This window comes from Branchiostoma floridae, chromosome 4 (genome assembly GCF_000003815.2).
Source record: "Branchiostoma floridae strain S238N-H82 chromosome 4, Bfl_VNyyK, whole genome shotgun sequence".
Classification (NCBI taxonomy): Eukaryota; Metazoa; Chordata; class Leptocardii; order Amphioxiformes; family Branchiostomatidae; genus Branchiostoma; species Branchiostoma floridae.
This window is the reverse complement of record NC_049982.1, coordinates 20,059,347-20,076,936: the sequence shown is the minus strand read 5'-3', so window position 1 is coordinate 20,076,936 and position 17,590 is coordinate 20,059,347. Positions and strand designations below refer to the sequence as shown.

Below are 17,590 nucleotides of genomic sequence, written 5' to 3'. Positions count from 1 at the left end.
AGATTGATATTTGTATCATTTTGATACATAAAATCTAAATAGCACCCCTAGTTTTGAGTCGACCCGTCCCTAGTGGAAGAAGGCGGAGAATTTTGCAGTCGGCGAAGGCGGAATGATAAATTGCAAGATTTCGGCCAAAGAAAGATGATATTTCGCCCTTAATTCATTCCTGAAAGGTCACTTACACGTCTGTACGAGGTAAGAAAGCACTCTGTTTTCTCAGATCCTTCATAAATGGTCTCATTGTCCGTATTTTTGTCGGACCGGTGCTACGTCAGGCGTAGGTAGAATCTCCGATTATTGATGAGATGATGTCATTTTTTACAGGACATGTAACGTTAACTTAGGATTCAGAGCACAACATTGGCATGATTGATGTTTTGTGTAGGATATTACAGTTCATCTATGCAAAATATTTTTCATTTAATCACAAATCCTAATCATCATCATGAATAAATAAACATGCCATGCAAATCAAGGATGCAAATTATGTTAATTGCAGTAAATGTGTATGGCTGGAAAATAACATTGTTATATATGCTGTTGGAATAAAGGAACTTTCAACAAATCATTGACCTTGTCATCATTACCAATGATCTAAAAATATGGTGCCATAAAAGTCTGTTGAGTTTACTTGTATTCATGCAACATAAAAAAGAAACATTGTAACGTGATTGTTCAAAGCAAACTTTGAGCTCCTGGATTGCATTTAGTGACCAAGGACGTTATAAGTGACCCATTCAGAAAAAATATGACTGTGGTAGTTTTAGAGCATATTTGGCACAATTGGATGCTCTGCCTGGTAATACTATTACTACAATATGAAGATTGCATTCTTTTGTCAGCCTGAGCTGAGCTAAGATCTAATTGAATTAGAACTGATCTCGTTTGCATTGATTCTTATCAGTGAATGGCCAATTATAACAGCATGATGGTCTCAGCTTATGCACATTAGTGCCAGGGTTTCTGGATTGAGCCTTTGTAATCATCAGCACTTTTTGATGCACCATAGCAACTGCACCATGTAGCAGCAGCAATTTATTCTTCATACATCATGAAAGAAAACTATAGCTTTCCAGTGTTTTGCTTTATCCACCAAATTAAGTTCTGCAGCAGTAGGTAGCAGTAAAATCAAGGAATATCATGTTGGAGGACATTGACTGACATACACCAACTTGCACAATAGACAAAGGTGCATGCTGAGAACAAAACAACTTTGGGGCTTGAAATGGGTTGGGGTTTTGTGCGTGTTACAATTTGCGCGTTAAAACTTGCGCTTTTGAAATCTTCTGGATATGCAAATTAACCTATTCCCAAGGGACCTAAAAATTAGGGGCATTTCAAATGAAAAATTCAGGTAACTGAGTTAAAAATCATATAATGAGGTCACATTTTTCTGCCTAAGAATTTCTCAATGTACAACTTGATTTTTTAACGCACAGATTTTTAACGCGCACGCAGATTTTTAACGCACAGAAAACCTGTTCCCCTTGAAGTTCAATTTTGGGAATAGGTGCACTGGTGCGCCTAAACCGAAAAACTTTTGTGCAGAAAAGAATTTGAGTGCACACCATGAAAGAAATAAATCAAAATTCTATAGATATCTAAATAACTATTAGATATAACAAAAGTTGTCTTACTTTGATACTTCTGAATGTCAAAAATATGCTACTGTAAAGTAATGTACCTTGATGTACATTTCCAGACATAAATACCAGTACATGTACATATGCATGTACACCTACTAGTATTGCACGGTGCACCCACCACAGCAAAATATTAGGTGCACAGCTCCAATTTTGGGTGCACACAGTATTTGGAAACCTGATTATTGGAAGAAAAGTGAAGTTTGCCTACTTGTAAGCAACTTGGTAAGTTGTACACTGTAGTAAGAGTATAATCATGGACAAGCACTGACAATGGAGGAAAAATACATTCCAATCCATTCTGTATCATTCGTTCATTGTGAATTCTGTTTTCAGTGCCTAATCTACAGTCATGGCAGACCGACCAATGAAAGTTGGGATGCGCGTGGAGGTGGCGGGGAAGGGCCTGGTGGGGACGGTGGCGTACGTCGGAACGACCATGTTTGCCAGCGGGAAGTGGGTAGGCGTGGTTCTGGACGAGAAGAAAGGAAAGAACAACGGCACAGTCCAAGGGAAGAAGTATTTCAACTGCGATGACGGCTATGGCATCTTTGTCAGGCAGTCTCAGGTATGTAAAGTTACATTTAGGTCAGGTGTGACAGGTTTCATTTCATTTTATTTCATTTTATTTCATTTTACCAGGGTAAATCACTCAGACTACAGTTTGCTTTTCAGGAGTCCCTGGACACATACAGAAACTGACAACATACAGTAATTGGGAACTATACACGTAACGTAACTTAGGGAAAAAGTAGCAACGTCCTGCAAACAGTGCTATTGCATCAGTCCATTCTTAAAAGCTGTTAGTGTTGTGCGTTTTCTCTGTTCGGCAGATGATCATTCATTACACTGAAAGACAGTCATACCTGCTATATAAATACAGATACAGTCATTATATATTTGAATGATACTACATACTGATTCTTCATGCCTCATTACATCATTGTTGTCAACATCGTGTCTTATCGCAAGTTAACTTTGTAAAGGAAATCATAGTATAGATTAAGGAGCTACATGAGGTGCATGTTCAAATGTAGGCAGTTCATCCTTTTCTGCTTTTGTACAAGTCAGAAATGATTATCTTCTATAAATCTGTGATAAAAGATGTGGATATGTAAAAAGATCATTAATACATTTGCAGGGTTTGCTCAGATGCATGATGTTGATTGGCTGCATTTCCTAATGTTTTATCATGACTGATGAACTGTTGTTGTTTACCCGACATGTGTAGTTGAACGTGTTAGAGGACCAGTCTGGGGGATCTGCCAGCACACCCAGCACACCTTCGCAGGAGGAAAAATCTGTCTCCAAACGAACCCCGGGGGCCAGAGGTATGCTACAGTAGGATAGATTATATCAAAATAGCTCAAGACTAAATCAATATTATAAGTTTATTTCTCTTATGTTATAACTAATGTAATATTTATGTCCTGGAACTTTGAAGAAGGTTTCCCATGTAAATATTCCGTTTATCACAAGTGACAAAAGGATGTTGTCTTTCCTGTCCCATTACATTGTACATGTACTTAGATGTTTGTGTTGTGAAATCTGTATTTAAATGTTGACTTTGCTGTCTTTTTCACAAAGTTATTACCCTACCATTGACACTTTCCTGTTTCATACTGATATGTAGTAGGATATACATGTTTCATCTTGAATCTTTAAAAGTTTAATGCTTCTAACTAGGTTAATGACACTGTAAATTTGTAGACTCACAGTGCCTTAATTTACTGAGTACCATTTATCTATTAAAATCTATTAAATTGTAAGATGTTCTCATGTTCCTATTCCAGCTTTGCTAATGCTCAATCATGACTTACCCATCCCATAGGTGCTGTAGCAGTAGCAGTAGCATGAGTACCTGTAGTTGTAGATAGTAGAAACCCCTTGCTGTGCATTGGCTCTGCTTGTTACCTCTATACATGAATAAACTGATCTGGACTGATCCACCTGCTCTCTCCCTCACTCCCTCCTTCCCTCCAGCACCAAGACCAAGATCCACAGGTTTGTTACCATGGCAATGGCTGTGTTGTGGCATCGCTTGTATTTTAAGTGTGCTATGGTGGCGGCTATGGTTTCCTCTGTACTGTTGCTGGGCATGTGCTTATGCTTATGTAACAGCTCTTTATAACATGCTGTGTAAGAAGGAAGTAGTGGATAATGGTTAGATGAGCATACATGCATGGTCTTATTTGTAAAGTGCATTGAATTTCATGTGTTTCAGACAGATAAGCATTTTCACCCTGCAGGAACAGAGTATAGGACAGTAGTTTGCACTCAAAAGCCACATGACATCTGCTTGCTCTGCACCCGTCTCACTTGTCATGTAAAATTACCTGCACTTCTGTACCACTGCTCTGTGTGACGTGAACTGCTATCATCATGTGTTCCATTTTGATGTTCAGCTATGAATACTCATATTGCTTCTGCTACGTACTGTACTCATCAGTAACCACTGAAATGACAGGATACATCATTCTGCAAGATCACTTAATTCGTTACACTCTGTAATACAAATGTATGATTACTAATAAGATATTTTAAGACCAAAAGAAAGTCATAGTACTGTTATATTTGTAATAGCTGTGGCCTAGTAGTTTTAAGCTTCAGTTTACTACTTCTAACTAGTAGTGAAGCTAGTTTGAAGTTTCAGTAATGTTAAAAAAACTTGTGTTTCACTGTCTGTTGTAACACAAAACTTTCGATGTCCATTTCAGCCTTTGAAACTCCCAGAGCCAGTCGGGGGAGCCGGGAGAATCTTGAGGTAGGCTACACTTCTCTTACTCTTGTGTTGTACTGTAGTGTGTTGTCTGAAGGTGCAAAGGTGTACAATACACAAAAGGACAAATTCGACAGTAGGATAAGCTTATGGTGCCCATACATTCTACATTCATGGTATCTATTACTGATCTAGGCTGTGAAGCTGAAAGGTTCACATCAGTGTGCAACAGCAATAACTGTGTCAAATCTTTTAGAAGACTTGTATCTGGTCACCATCGAAGCTTGATTTGCTTATTTTAGAAATTAGTTATGATGGTGATATGCAGCCATGTTAGCTAAAATGCATGTTCTGTATAGACTACACCTTCTGATGTAAAAAGGTTTTCTCCTTCTCAAGTATAAGCGAGTGTCCCTAGGAAATGAATTGTAGCATTAGTTTGTGCATGACAGTGTGAAGATATTGTCATTTGTTCTGGCATTCCACATACTTTTCTATCATATTCATAGGTGCCAAACTGACCTAATGCATGTTCTATCTCTATTTCCGACAGACTTTTTATAGTATACTTTTTATAAGATTCAACATTATGATTTAAGAAATCCTGTAGTTTGTTAGTTTGTTAAAAAAGAAAAAGCATATAGTCAAAGCTTAAAAAAGAGTGTAGGAAATAGTTGAATTTATTTCTTGGTTTATTAAAGTCAGAAATTTATGAATACAGCTTCATGCAGATACATGCAATGACTGGAACTCTTTCATTGGGTCAGAGGTCATGAACATTCAACCCCTGTTTTTAAGTACATACATAGATATGATATTTTTTTTAACTTCATCATCTTCTTCTCATTTATTTTCTTAAACATTCCACTTATGATTTATATATTAGTTTTAATCCAAATAATTAGTTTTTCTGTGGGTTTTAATACACATTAAGTAGAAAGGTTGACATCTCATTAGGCTGTAATCTACATGTATGGAACATGTAACTGCATGGCATTGCCAAAAGGACTGGGCTAGCATAAGGTACTTTACTTATTTAACATATTACACAAATTGTAGCTATTCCAACATTTAGTGACAGAGAAGAAAAATGAGATTCCAGTTTCTGCAATTCATCTATCTGTATCAATTCATATGAAAATATATCAAATTCTTCTGAAGTCAAATTCAAAATTGAAATTTTCTGATTTGTCAAACACCACTTTTCCATGTTTGTTATTGAAAGACTTTTGGCAATGAGCAGGCACATTCTATCATGTCTGCTCTGCTCTTTTTCTCTGCCTCCTTTCCTCCTACCTTTCACCTGTAGAGACAACCCTTCCGATTCAAGGTTAGATCATGCAAAATCATGTTATTACTTAACATACACACTTAGAAATGAAACCAAACTGGTGCAGGTACATAGATATATCACTGAGGTGGTTGAGGTTGACAGGAATGGTACAGGTACTGTGCAAGCAGGTATAAGGAGTTTAAGTCATCTAGAATTTTAAACAATGACAACATTCTGTTTCATTGCATTTATTTTCCGAAATTTTAAGTTCCTTACAAAAATTGTCATCATGTTTGCTTCCATCACTGCATCAGTGCTGGTAATATATTTTGTATACATGGCATTTTGATGAATTTTAATCTATTTACTACATCAAAATGCTATAGTATTAGCGCTGACACACAAATGTTCTTTTTTTTTCTTTCTGCCTTGCAAGTCCCAACTAAGAATAAGATATTTGCACAATGTCCTGAAAATTAATGGCCAATGTCAAGGACAAATGCAGTAGACTCCACTTGATTGCATTACTCTTTCAACTTGATTATTTGTATAGAAATTCCAAATCCTAAACAGGAAGGTACTTTCTCATCAATTTTGAATGTGTGGGTAGTGCATGCAGACATGGGATAATAGGATGTGTTCAGATTTCTATCCATCAAAAGTGGCATTTGGTTCTGGGTATTTAATCTACATTTAAGACAGACAATTTGCAGCAATGACCTATATTTCTCAGACGACCTGCATGTACATGTACAGTGCCCAATAAAAATGGGGTTCTCTCTGTCTACTGTCTCATTATTTCATAGTTCACGCATGATGGCTTCCCAACCATGGTCCCCGTACGAAGAACCACACCAGAGAAGAGAAGAAACGATCTGACCTTGGCTAACAAAGTCAAGGTCATCCAGATGCTTGACAGCGGCCCAAAGATGTCCCAGACTGAGATTGCAAAGACGTTTGGCTGCTCCCCATCGCAGGTCAGCAGGACCTACAAGAACAGGGCAGCCATCATGCAGCAGTGGAAGGGAAACAACAACCCCAACCAAAAGAGGAAGCGAGAAGGGAAGAACCAGAAAGTCGAGGCCGCCCTTTTTCAGTGGTTCCAGAATGCACAAGATAATTCAACACCTTTGTCTGGTCCTGCTGTCATGGATAAGGCCAAGGAACTAGCAGAGAGCATTGGTGAGCCAGATTTTGTACCTTCTGTTGGCTGGTTGGGCAGATGGAAGGAAAGACACAACATTTCATTCAAGAGAGCACGTTTAGAAGGGGGAGGTAGTGATGAGAAACATGTAGTTGGGGAAGATGCAGATGAGAAAGCTGTAGTGAAGGAAGAATCACTCGACAGAGATATAGACGAGGAAAATCCAGGCAACATAGATGTAGACGAGGAAAATCCAGGCAACAGAGATGTAGGCGAGGAAAATCCAGGCAACAGAGATGTAGACGAGGAAAATCCAGGCAACAGAGATGTAGACGAGGAAAATCCAGGCAATAGAGATGTAGACGAGGAAGGTGCAGATGAGCTAGAGGAAGATGGAGATGATGAAACTGCAGTCGAGAAAGATGCTGGTGAGAAAGATGCAAACATTGAAGATGTAAGCACACAGTCAGCTGATAATGGGGTGAAAGGCATGCTACCCTCCCTCCAGGAGAACCGTGATCCTGACTGTACCGTGTCAAATGCCAGACAGGAGAAGACAAGAAATGACTTGACCTTGGGTGACAAAGTCAAGGTCATCCAGATGCTTAACTGTACATCTGGTCCAAAGATGTCCCAGACTGAGATTGCAAAGACGTTTGGCTGCTCCTCATCGCAGGTCAGCAGAACCTACAAGAACAGGGCAGCCATCATGCAGCAGTGGATGGCTAACAAGAACCCCAATCGCAAGAGGAATTGTGTGGGGAAGAACCAAAAAGTGGAGGATGCTCTTTATGAGTGGTTCCAGATGGCACAAGCAAAATCAGTGCCTTTATCTGGTTCCATTTTGATGGAAAAGGCCCTTGAATTGGCAGAGAGCATCGGTGAAGCAGACTTTAAACCTACTGATGGCTGGCTGAGCAGGTGGAAGGTCAGACACAACATTTCATTTAGGAGAGCACGTTTGGAGGGGAAAGACCCTGACACCCAGCCTGCTGCTGATGAGCTGAGGGACCTGCTTGCAGCCATCATACAAACTTATGAGCCTGACTGTGTCTACAGCTGTGTAGGGACAGGTCTCCTGTACCGAGCATGGCCAGACAATGTGGAGACAGTTGCTGGCAGTGCAAAGGACAGCATCTGTGTGTTGTTTGCCTGCAATATCTCTGGGACTGACAAGTTAACACCCTTAGTTGTAGGACACAGTGAGAACCCGAAGTGTTTTCATGGCTGCAAAGTTCCCCTGCCGTGGTATGCTAACCCAAAGGGTTGGATAACTGTTGACATCTTCATGGAATGGATTGTGAAAACTGACCGTGAGATGGGGCAGAAAGGCAAGAAGATTCTTCTGATCTTAGAGTTAAACAGCAGCACAGCCCATCTCAGCGACATTTACCTAGACAACATCCAGGTCATCTTTCTGCCAGCTAATGCAACTTCCATTGTTCAACCGCTTGTCCGTAACTTCAAGGCATTGTACCGTTCTCAGCTGTTGAAACGTATCCTGATTACAGTAGGAAATAATGACATTGATTCAGCAGCTAACCTTGCAAAGAAGACAAACGTCCTGGATGCACTGTACATGGTGAGGGAGGCCTGGAGGAAAGTTTCACCAGAAACCATCAGAAATTGCTTCCAAAAGAGCAGTTTGTTTGCATCGCCTAGCCAAGACAGTACTACAGAAGTAGATGCTGTTGCACCGCCAAAGGGGATTTCAGCTGAAGAATTTGAACAGTTTGTAGATATTGATTCAGGTCTAGAGTATACCGGAGAGATTCTCCAGGATGTGATGGAGGTTTGGAGTACGACGTCTAACGAGACTGACACGTCTGATGATGAGACAGATCCGCCATGCCCTGCACCGAGTCCAGAACTGCTACAGGCAGCCTTCAATGTCATCCGACACTGGATGCAAATCCACGATTTCGAGGAATACAGCAATTTTGTTGACATTGAGGGAAAGGCACAGGACTTTTGCATGGATGTGTAGAAAGGAAGTTTTTCCTACTGCCCTCCAGGTATCTGTTAACATGGTAGCCTGGACAAGAGGAAGTTCTTTTTGTAATTGTACAAGTATATTTGAATAGATGGCTTTGTTTCAATGTAATATAGACATATTGTTAACATTTTACAGCTAAATTTTTGGGCCAATTTTCTTCAATGTTTGAACAGGATAATGTCCATTCTATAAAGATATGTTTTCGACAATTCAATCGGAGAAATAGGTTAATTTAGTTTTAGAGTAACTGAGTAAACTTCCAGACTTTGTATGGTGAGAAGAAATAAAAAGGAGGCCTGTGTAGAAAGGTAGCTTAACTAACAATGAAATTTAAATCTCTAACAGCTTATGGATGAACGTCAGTTTCCTAGTTTTGATTATTTACTACAGATTTGAAAAGTTCATCGATAAATAGAGTAGCTATAGTTTGTTAACGGTAATCGTGCACATACATATAATGTCAACTTAAGCAATGGTAGCTATTCCTCACATCTCAAGGTGTTGGCTGTATATATGTAAATTTGTAATAGTCCTGCTGAGATATTGTGTACCATTACAGGCATTAGGTCTGCATGTACCTTCATGCAACATTCTATCTTTATATAATCATTCCTTCTAGATTTCACTAGTACCAAAATTTGAACCATAATTAAAGCTTACTATTTCTTGTGGAAACTGACCTGCTTGTTGTTTGTGTTTGTGTGTCTAAATACCAGCTACCATCCGCCCCATCAAACTAGGGGTGTGGCTCTTCTGGACTGTCCAGTTAGAAAGGCCAGATAAGAGATTCAAATTATGTAGCTTAAAATGTTCAACATATGTGGGTAATGCAATTAAGTATACTCTTCTGTATTGTAAGTACAAAAGCCCAATTTTGACTTTAAGCTTTATTTTTCATCGTCATGACGGACCTTTTATTGAACACTTGAAAAATTTATTAGTAAAAGCTGGTCCATTGTGGCATACATTTGTTAGTTTGATGATTGTTATGTCCTGTTTTTTTCATACACATGACATCACATCTTACAAGGGCATACATTAAGAGTTACCTAGTATTATGATAATATTCACAATGTAACTTTTAAACATCTAAATTGGAATTTTGCAAGAACGGGAATTCGGATATCATGTTTTCTTAAGATTTGGGGGAGAATGGAGGTTGTGAGTTTTTTTCCAGAAATTCGCTATTAGAACAAAGAATATGTAATGAAAAAAGAGATGACAGATATAGTTACCTTGTACAAGATGGTGATGTTGTTTTTAATACAAAAATGTTGACTTGACCACCTCTTAAAATGTATTGATAGTATGTAATTATCAATTGTAGGGTGACGATTTTCCAGTTCAGTTATGCATACAATTTTACAAACTTAGTCTTAGTACAGACTACCAGAACAGACACTGTTGAGATTAGCCACTGACACCCTTAGGCCTTAGGTTGATTAGAACCATTTACAGTATATTCAATCCTTATATTTCCCTATGTTTACTCTATTATAGTACCTAACATTAGTGAATATAGTTCATCTATTTTTAATTAGTAATTTGTTTGTAATAGACATCCCATTTATTCTTTCCCTTACCTTGTAGTCCATACCCCAAAGGAAAACACCATCTTCCAGCTCCAAGGTACAACCATGTAATATTATCTGATACTAACCTAGTAATTATAACTATTAACCACAATTTAGGAGGACTGCTTGCCTGTTTTAACCAACTAACCTAGTGGTGGCATGGTATTGGTTTCAACTGGGTGATAACTAAAGGTCTTAAACATAATTATCACTAACCTAGAATTTACACAATTTTAAATCTTATATGCATGTTGACAGGAAATGGGTGGAATTGTTGTTATCACTGTCAGGGAAAGATAAGTTGGACTCTTAAGCTTTTTCTTTTTCATAGAAGGTTCAAGAAATGGTGAAAGGAAAACTAAGATTGTACACATGTCATGTAAAATAGAGATAAAAAAGAAAATCTTTGTATTGTAAAGGAAAAACATTATAAACCTTTGGAGTGAGTCAGATTCCAGACTTGCCATTTCATCAGTTACAAGATCCCACTCCTAACTCTTCTTGGTTCCTTCCCAGTTTTACCTACATCTAAACGTTGAAGGCAATCTACATTTAGCTAATACTTTTTTGTAGTTGTCTGAACTTCATACACAGTGACTGTCACTGTTAATGCTAGTTCACTTTTATCCGTGGGGTTACCTATATCCGTTGCTTTTCAAAACAGGGTATTTAGGCATATCATGCCGACGGGTGGTAGTTTAAAACTGCAATATTTTGAAAATATTGCAATTTGAAACCTACGTCCGTTGACGTGATATCCCCAAACACCCTGTTTTTAAAAGCAACGAATATAGGTTACCCAGCGGATAAATTTGAACTAAGCGTTATATTGAATCTGGTTCAGGTTTTCACTCTTTGTCTTTTTTATGCAACAGTACAAGTGACTTTCTTAATATTTGCAGATGCTGAAGATTACAGTGTTTGAAAAATTGAATAATAATTGACCTCTGCAATGTTTAATTCTTTAATTGTCAAATCATTTCAGTGGCTTTGCTAACACTTTGCCCTTGCCCACAGCCTCCAACTAGGAGCGCATCCTCCACTGAACTTAAGGTAGATAGTCAATCTGCACAAATCACTGACACCTCTGCAGTTTTCTCCTTTACAGTTGTGGCCATAAACACCATCATTTTGTTTAAGTTATTTTAAAGCTGCCTCCAGTATGTTTCTTAAACCTTATCTTGTAGGCAGGTTGTATTTTTGTTCTGTATATGCACATGCACATACTATGGAATTTCTCTCATCTTATTCAGCTTGATAGAGTGTCCTCTTCTAACTGTGACTTAAATGCACTTTGTCTTGAATACACGTAGATGTTACCCAGATTGTTCATGTCGTACATGTAAATCGTGTTAGAAATGAATGCTGGTACCATTGTCAATGTTTGTACACAAGGCATTACTGTCATGTACATTGTACATTATAGTTTTACTCAGGCTCACCATAAATATAAGGGGAACTCAGCAATATGGGAGTACATGAGCTGGACAATCGAGGGGTGCCCTAACATGAGTTTTGTTCATGTTGGCAGTGTCGTGTTCTTGATTTTGTAACCAGGGCCGCCACATTTGATGCATTTGGCCCATTTCATGCATTAGAAAATATGAGCTGGATTGCTCTTGATACAGCCCCACATGAGATGAGATGAGAAGTCCACTCAATCACAATTTTACTGTCAGAAGAAAGCTGGTATATCATAACAGTCAAAGCTGTTTTATGTTAGGGCACCTCCCGTTGCATCAGTTTTGTATTATGCATCAGTTTGGGCTATAATTTGTCTTTTGAGAAATTTGTTGCCTTGACCCATGAAATTTATTACTACTTACAAAATGCATGAAGTAGATAAATGTAATGTGTCTGACAGTTTGAATGTTGCAGTCCATGGATTTCTGGAGTTATATTAATGTGTGCTTGTATATGGTTAATATGTGGATTGAATTGTCTGTGAAAAACTACCCAGAGCTAAGCTGACAAAGCATCTGGTGATGATGATTACAAATTAATGCTAACAACTGTGCCTGACTTGCATGATGTTCCAGACTTCAAAGACTGCAAACTCCGACCAGCAGACTAAAAAGTCCAAAAAATCCCCAACATCTAGTAACTTGGATGAAACCATCAAGGAAATGAAGGTATTGACTCAGTTGGGGACTTAGCAATGCACAAATTTTGTTGGCACGCAGCAGTGAGTTTGGTACGTCTGTTTTATTCTGCACCTAGTAACTACACTGCTGAATGTTTTAGGCACTTGGCATTGCTTATTCATCTAGTTTGAAAGCATACTGCAGTCTTTAACAAATGAAATGGCTTTTTATCACAATCAGACCCATGTATTTCAAAAATTTTGTGTGTGAATGACATGATGAATGTTTGATTTTGTTTTATATTCCACCAATCAGAGCAAATATCTCTTACACATGACAGGCTACTTGTGAGCAAAGCTGCTTGTGCCTGTGTTTTTCGTTGTCGTAGAATATGCGCTGATAAAATAGAAAAAGCTAACAAGGATCTGCTATAAATTTTGTTGCTTGGAATAATTTTGCGTACATATGCATGATGTAATGGAATGTTTCAACAAATAACTACTGACCAAAAATGTACATTTTCAAGTGAAGCGTGTGTGTTAGGACAACACAATGAAGTTGTACATTTCATGTACAATTGTATATCCAGCCAGAATTGAACAATCGATAAAACCTCTCCAAACCTTCCTCTTGGTGAATTTCTCATCAACTATCTTATTCTGTGATCATGTTTCTGTGAGTAGACCAATCGGTAATCCTTTTCCTCCTGTTTCTCATCTTTGAATTCTCTTCCTCCTGTATACTGTAGTCTCCCACCCAACCTTCCAAGGACTCTTCCAAATCCAAAGTAGGTGCCTTCTTCCCTCCTACCTTCTGCTCTACTTCACCTTATTCTTTTGGCCATGCCTCATGGGCAGAGGCACTTACTCTGTAGTGGAAAAGCAGCCTGCTCTCTTGGAGCAACTTTCAGCTTTATTGAACCTAAAGTATTGATTTTATAAAGGAATGTTTAGGCAGCTACACATATGTACATGTAGCACTGTGCAACATGGAAATGGAGGCACTTTTTAATTTATTTTATTTATTGATCTTAAGGGTAGTCCCTTCAGTTAACGTGGTAACTGATTTCCAAGGGAGCCCTATGGAGCAAGACCACTTTGTTACAAAGCATTGGAACAATGCTGTCCTGCAAATTATGATTCAAAAAGTGATCTTACTAATTTCATAGTGACTGCATCTTAACTGTCTGCCTGCTGCTTTACCTAGTAACCAACGCAAACCTGTAGCCAAAAGGTGAGCTCAGCAGAGAGAAAGTCAAACCTGCCTTTCCACAGTGTTGCATAGAATGCTTTCTTGAGAATTTTAATTACCTTTTAAGATATTTCAGCAGCAATTGCAACATTAGTTATGGCTACTTTTCATTTGTATAGGCTTACAGTAGACGTCTTACTTTGGCCAGAGCAGAGATTATGTAGACTTGACTTAATGCACAGTCATGTGAGATCAGGAGAATTACTAAAGCTTTCAGAACAATATTTGAATGGATTTTCATGATGTTTTGTGGTTGGTAGGTACATGTATTTGGAAGAGGCTATTGAACTTGAAAGCTATTAGCTATGCTTCATGTCAAAATGCTGATTGCAACATTGTAATTCCTTTAGATAAACACTCGCTCCCAAGTTGTATTGCTGTATCGCATATGAGTACATGTGTTCACTTTTGCATTGCTCATAACTTTTGAAATATTCCATTTTACCCCACAGATGTGGTCTTAATTACAGGAAGGTGAGCATGACAAGGAAGCAAAACTTTTCCCTCAATGTGCTAGATGTGTATCTTAGCTGTATGAATGACCCTCCTGCTTGGTTTCCCATTGTCCCTAGGAATCCACACCTTTATCCACCCCTGTGTCCACCCCTGTGGGCCCTACTCAAGCAGAAATGGACGAGAAAGACAGGAACATCGGGGAGCTCACTGCCAAGGTCAAGGACCTGGAGGAGAAGCTGGACACCATCAAGGTCAAACGTCTGGAGGACAAGGGCAAACTCAAGGAGTTCGAGAAAAGCAAGATCGAAATACAGAAGGTATTTATTAAGATTGAGTCATGCAAAATATTTGTTCAGAAAGTAAGATTGACTTACAGTATACTGTACAGAAGATAGCAGGTATCATAAGATGTGCAAAAAATTCAGATGTACCGGAGTACATGTATGCTAATTTTTGTCCCACCACTATTACATGAAATGTTGTTTGCAAAATATAAATTTTTAACATTCTTCTGATGAATTGAAATGAATTTAGAATCATTTCAGAATTATTGTTTGTGTTGATGTAGTTACATAGTACATGTTTTAAATGAATTTTACCTCTCAAGTTTCTGACAGCCGCCTGTAACATTGCACTGAATGCTATTATCATTTGCAGCTTCTAGAGTTTAAGAGCAAGATGCAAGAAGCCAAGAATGATCTTGAGAAACAGCTGAAAGAGGCAAAGAAGGTGAGCTTTGAAACATCTGCCTTTTCTTAAAGGATTTACCTCACATACATCTTGGTTTGTGTCATCAGAGAGTGTAATTTTTAAGTCATGATTACATTTTCCTCAATTTTGAAACAAAACAGTACAAAAATGAAAGTTCTGCAAGTGGGACAATCAAAAACTGAATATCCAGCTGTTTACAAACCAGGTTCAGATATCGCAATCCTATGGAGAGGCATCAGTTGGAATGTTTAGAAAGACACACTACAGCAAGTTTTTCTTGTCATTTTGCACTCAAAATTCAATCAGTCTTAGACTAGTGTTTAGCAACTGATGAAGGTTCTTGGTCTCTTCCATCCTGATGTCATCTACATGTATGATGTAGGAAGCCAAAGAGGCTCTTGATGCGAAGGAGCAGTTTGAAGAGGAGATGAAGGATGTGACAGAGACCATCGAGATCGCCACCCTGGATAAGGAGATGGCAGAGGAGAAGTGTGAAGCCCAGCAACTGGAGGTCGACCAGCTCAGGGAGAGGCTGGAAGAGGCACAGACTGATCTCGAGCTTCTTAAGAATGAAATTGCCACTTCAGGTATAGTATACTTGAAGATTATATCACACAACATTGTTAATTTTTTAAAATTATGACTAACTGAAAGATCAGCAACTTAGCTGCCTTGTGACCCCAATGTATTGAAATTCCAATAAAGAAAATGAAAGATCATGTACAGTATCCTTAATTCAGTTCTTAAGACAGGGATGTGGTCTTGAAATCATGACATTTAGTAGCATACACAGATTAAGAAATTGTGTTCCACACATTATTAAGCTGCAGTAAATCTTAGTGTTTCACATTAGTAAGCAACGAAGCATTAGGTACTCCAGTTCATTCTTCTACCACCAACGTTGATGCCTATGCTCTTTTGCAACATGTTTTCCATTCAAGTCTTTAACAAGAACTGTGTCGTATAAACCCACCAGGCACAGAGGGTGCTGCTACCAGCTTCCAGGTCAAACAGATGGAGGAACAGAACAACCGACTCCGCGATGCTCTCGTCAAGTAAGTCTTCCATTCTGGATGATCAGTCCATCCAGTAGTCCCACAATCATCTGTGACTTCTTAAAATTGCAACTTCTTAGAACTACTGTGACCATACTTGGGGTATGATTTCTCCAGGGAATGTTAGTTTGATGCAATATTCTCAAAGTCTTGGTAGTTCCTTGTCCTTGGAAGCGCAACTCATATATGTATTAAGTTGTTGACAGTCATGCTTAAGCAAAAAAAAGATGTAAGAAGTGATCCGTATCATAAGGGGAATCAGTCACTGTTGTGAAATTATTTTCAGTCCTTTGTAGGTAGCCAGAAGGTTACCAAACATGAAATTTGCCAGACTGTGTTTTGGCTGATAATCTACTCTTAGCTGTTACACTCAGCTGGTTTTCAGTGACTGGCAAACATCGGCAGATTTCTAAAAATTGAGCAGTGATCAAAAGGACACCAACCATATCACAGCTGAAAATGTCTAAGAGCTCACAGACCCATCAGTCCAGCTGTTACTGTGCGAGACTAATTTTCCCTCTGTGCTGTGCTATACAGGATGCGGGACCTGTCCCAGTCTGAGAAGCAAGAGAACCAGAAGCTTCAGAAGGAGATTGACAAGAACAACTCCCAGCTGAAGACCCTGACTCAGCAGAAGGAGAAGCTGTCCAAAGAGGTGGAGGAGGCAGAGGCAACTGTGGATGAACTCAAGGAACAGGTTGGTTCAGCTGGTAGTTTTCTTAAGGATGACTTCTTCAGATTTGATCCTAACCTTGCCTGGATATTTGGATACTTTATTCTGTCCATTAGCTAACATAAACTTGTAAGTACAAAATGATCCTAATCAATGATTAAGCTGTCTTTCTGTCTCAAGCATTTTAATGGAATCATCTGCCTCAATCAGGATAGTGATACTCACCGCTGGGAAGGAACTTTACAGAAATATGACAGTGGGCATTCTAAATCACATCCCCCCTCCCTTTTGGGTAGAGTGTTTTAATTGTGATCATGCTGAGTACCTACACAGATGAACTTGCATTACAGTAGCAGTATGGGCCTTGACCGTACACCATAAGGATATGTGTTCGTCAAAGAAGCTTGTCTTTGAGAAGATGTTTAATGATTAATGAAATGTCCGTTTGCCCCCTCCCCCATCAGGTTGACGCTGCCCTTGGTGCTGAAGAGATGGTGGAACATCTCACCGAGAGGAACCTCCAGCAGGAGGAGCGCATCCAGGAGCTGGAGGAGCAGGTCGGCGACCTGGAGGCCATGCACGAGATGGACGAAGAGATGCAGGAGAGCGCCCGCGATAACGAGATCGAGATGCGGGAAGAAATCGACATGGCTAACTCCAAAGTTCGGGAGGTAAGAACGTAACGCAGCACATGTTACGGTGCTGATGACTTTGATGATATGTCATCCATGTTAAGCTGTGAATGTTGCAGTGCAAGGACAGATTTTCTGACCTCATGTCCTCCCTGTCTGTCCCCTCAGTTCCAGCGGAAACTTGAGGCATCTCAGGAGATGATCGCAGACCTGCAGCAGACCATCACCAAGTATAGAGACCTCACCACCCAGCTCAGGGTCAGTATACTTACACATGTTGTTGTTTGGAGTAGTAAAATGTCTTTGACTAAAGTGTTATTGCTTAAGGCTTGTAAAGAAGTGGTTACATCAGTTTTATACATTTCTGATGATGATG

General features: G+C 39.1%; 1 protein-coding gene across 38 annotated transcripts in view; it reads left to right on the top strand.

The window, feature by feature from the left end:
• Window positions 1–21: 21 nt before the first annotated feature.
• Window positions 22–17,590, top strand: part of LOC118413511 (dynactin subunit 1-like) — a 40,356-nt gene continuing 22,787 nt past the window's right edge. For 9 of the 38 annotated variants that reach the window (XM_035816969.1, XM_035816968.1, XM_035816956.1 and 6 more), the window contains exons 1-17: window positions 22–198; window positions 1,983–2,214; window positions 2,878–2,977; window positions 3,630–3,650; window positions 4,364–4,410; window positions 5,675–5,695; window positions 10,369–10,407; window positions 11,370–11,405; window positions 12,392–12,484; window positions 13,185–13,223; window positions 14,260–14,460; window positions 14,801–14,872; window positions 15,237–15,441; window positions 15,831–15,909; window positions 16,447–16,606; window positions 17,047–17,253; window positions 17,383–17,472. In XM_035816969.1, the coding sequence (XP_035672862.1) occupies window positions 1,999–2,214; window positions 2,878–2,977; window positions 3,630–3,650; window positions 4,364–4,410; window positions 5,675–5,695; window positions 10,369–10,407; window positions 11,370–11,405; window positions 12,392–12,484; window positions 13,185–13,223; window positions 14,260–14,460; window positions 14,801–14,872; window positions 15,237–15,441; window positions 15,831–15,909; window positions 16,447–16,606; window positions 17,047–17,253; window positions 17,383–17,472 (1,626 nt within the window). In that variant the 5' untranslated portion in view covers window positions 22–198; window positions 1,983–1,998. The remainder of the gene's footprint in view (window positions 199–1,982; window positions 2,215–2,877; window positions 2,978–3,629; window positions 3,651–4,363; window positions 4,411–5,674; window positions 5,696–10,368; window positions 10,408–11,369; window positions 11,406–12,391; window positions 12,485–13,184; window positions 13,224–14,259; window positions 14,461–14,800; window positions 14,873–15,236; window positions 15,442–15,830; window positions 15,910–16,446; window positions 16,607–17,046; window positions 17,254–17,382; window positions 17,473–17,590) is intronic. The other 29 variants (XM_035816985.1, XM_035816959.1, XM_035816958.1 and 26 more) reach the window with 29 other exon arrangements.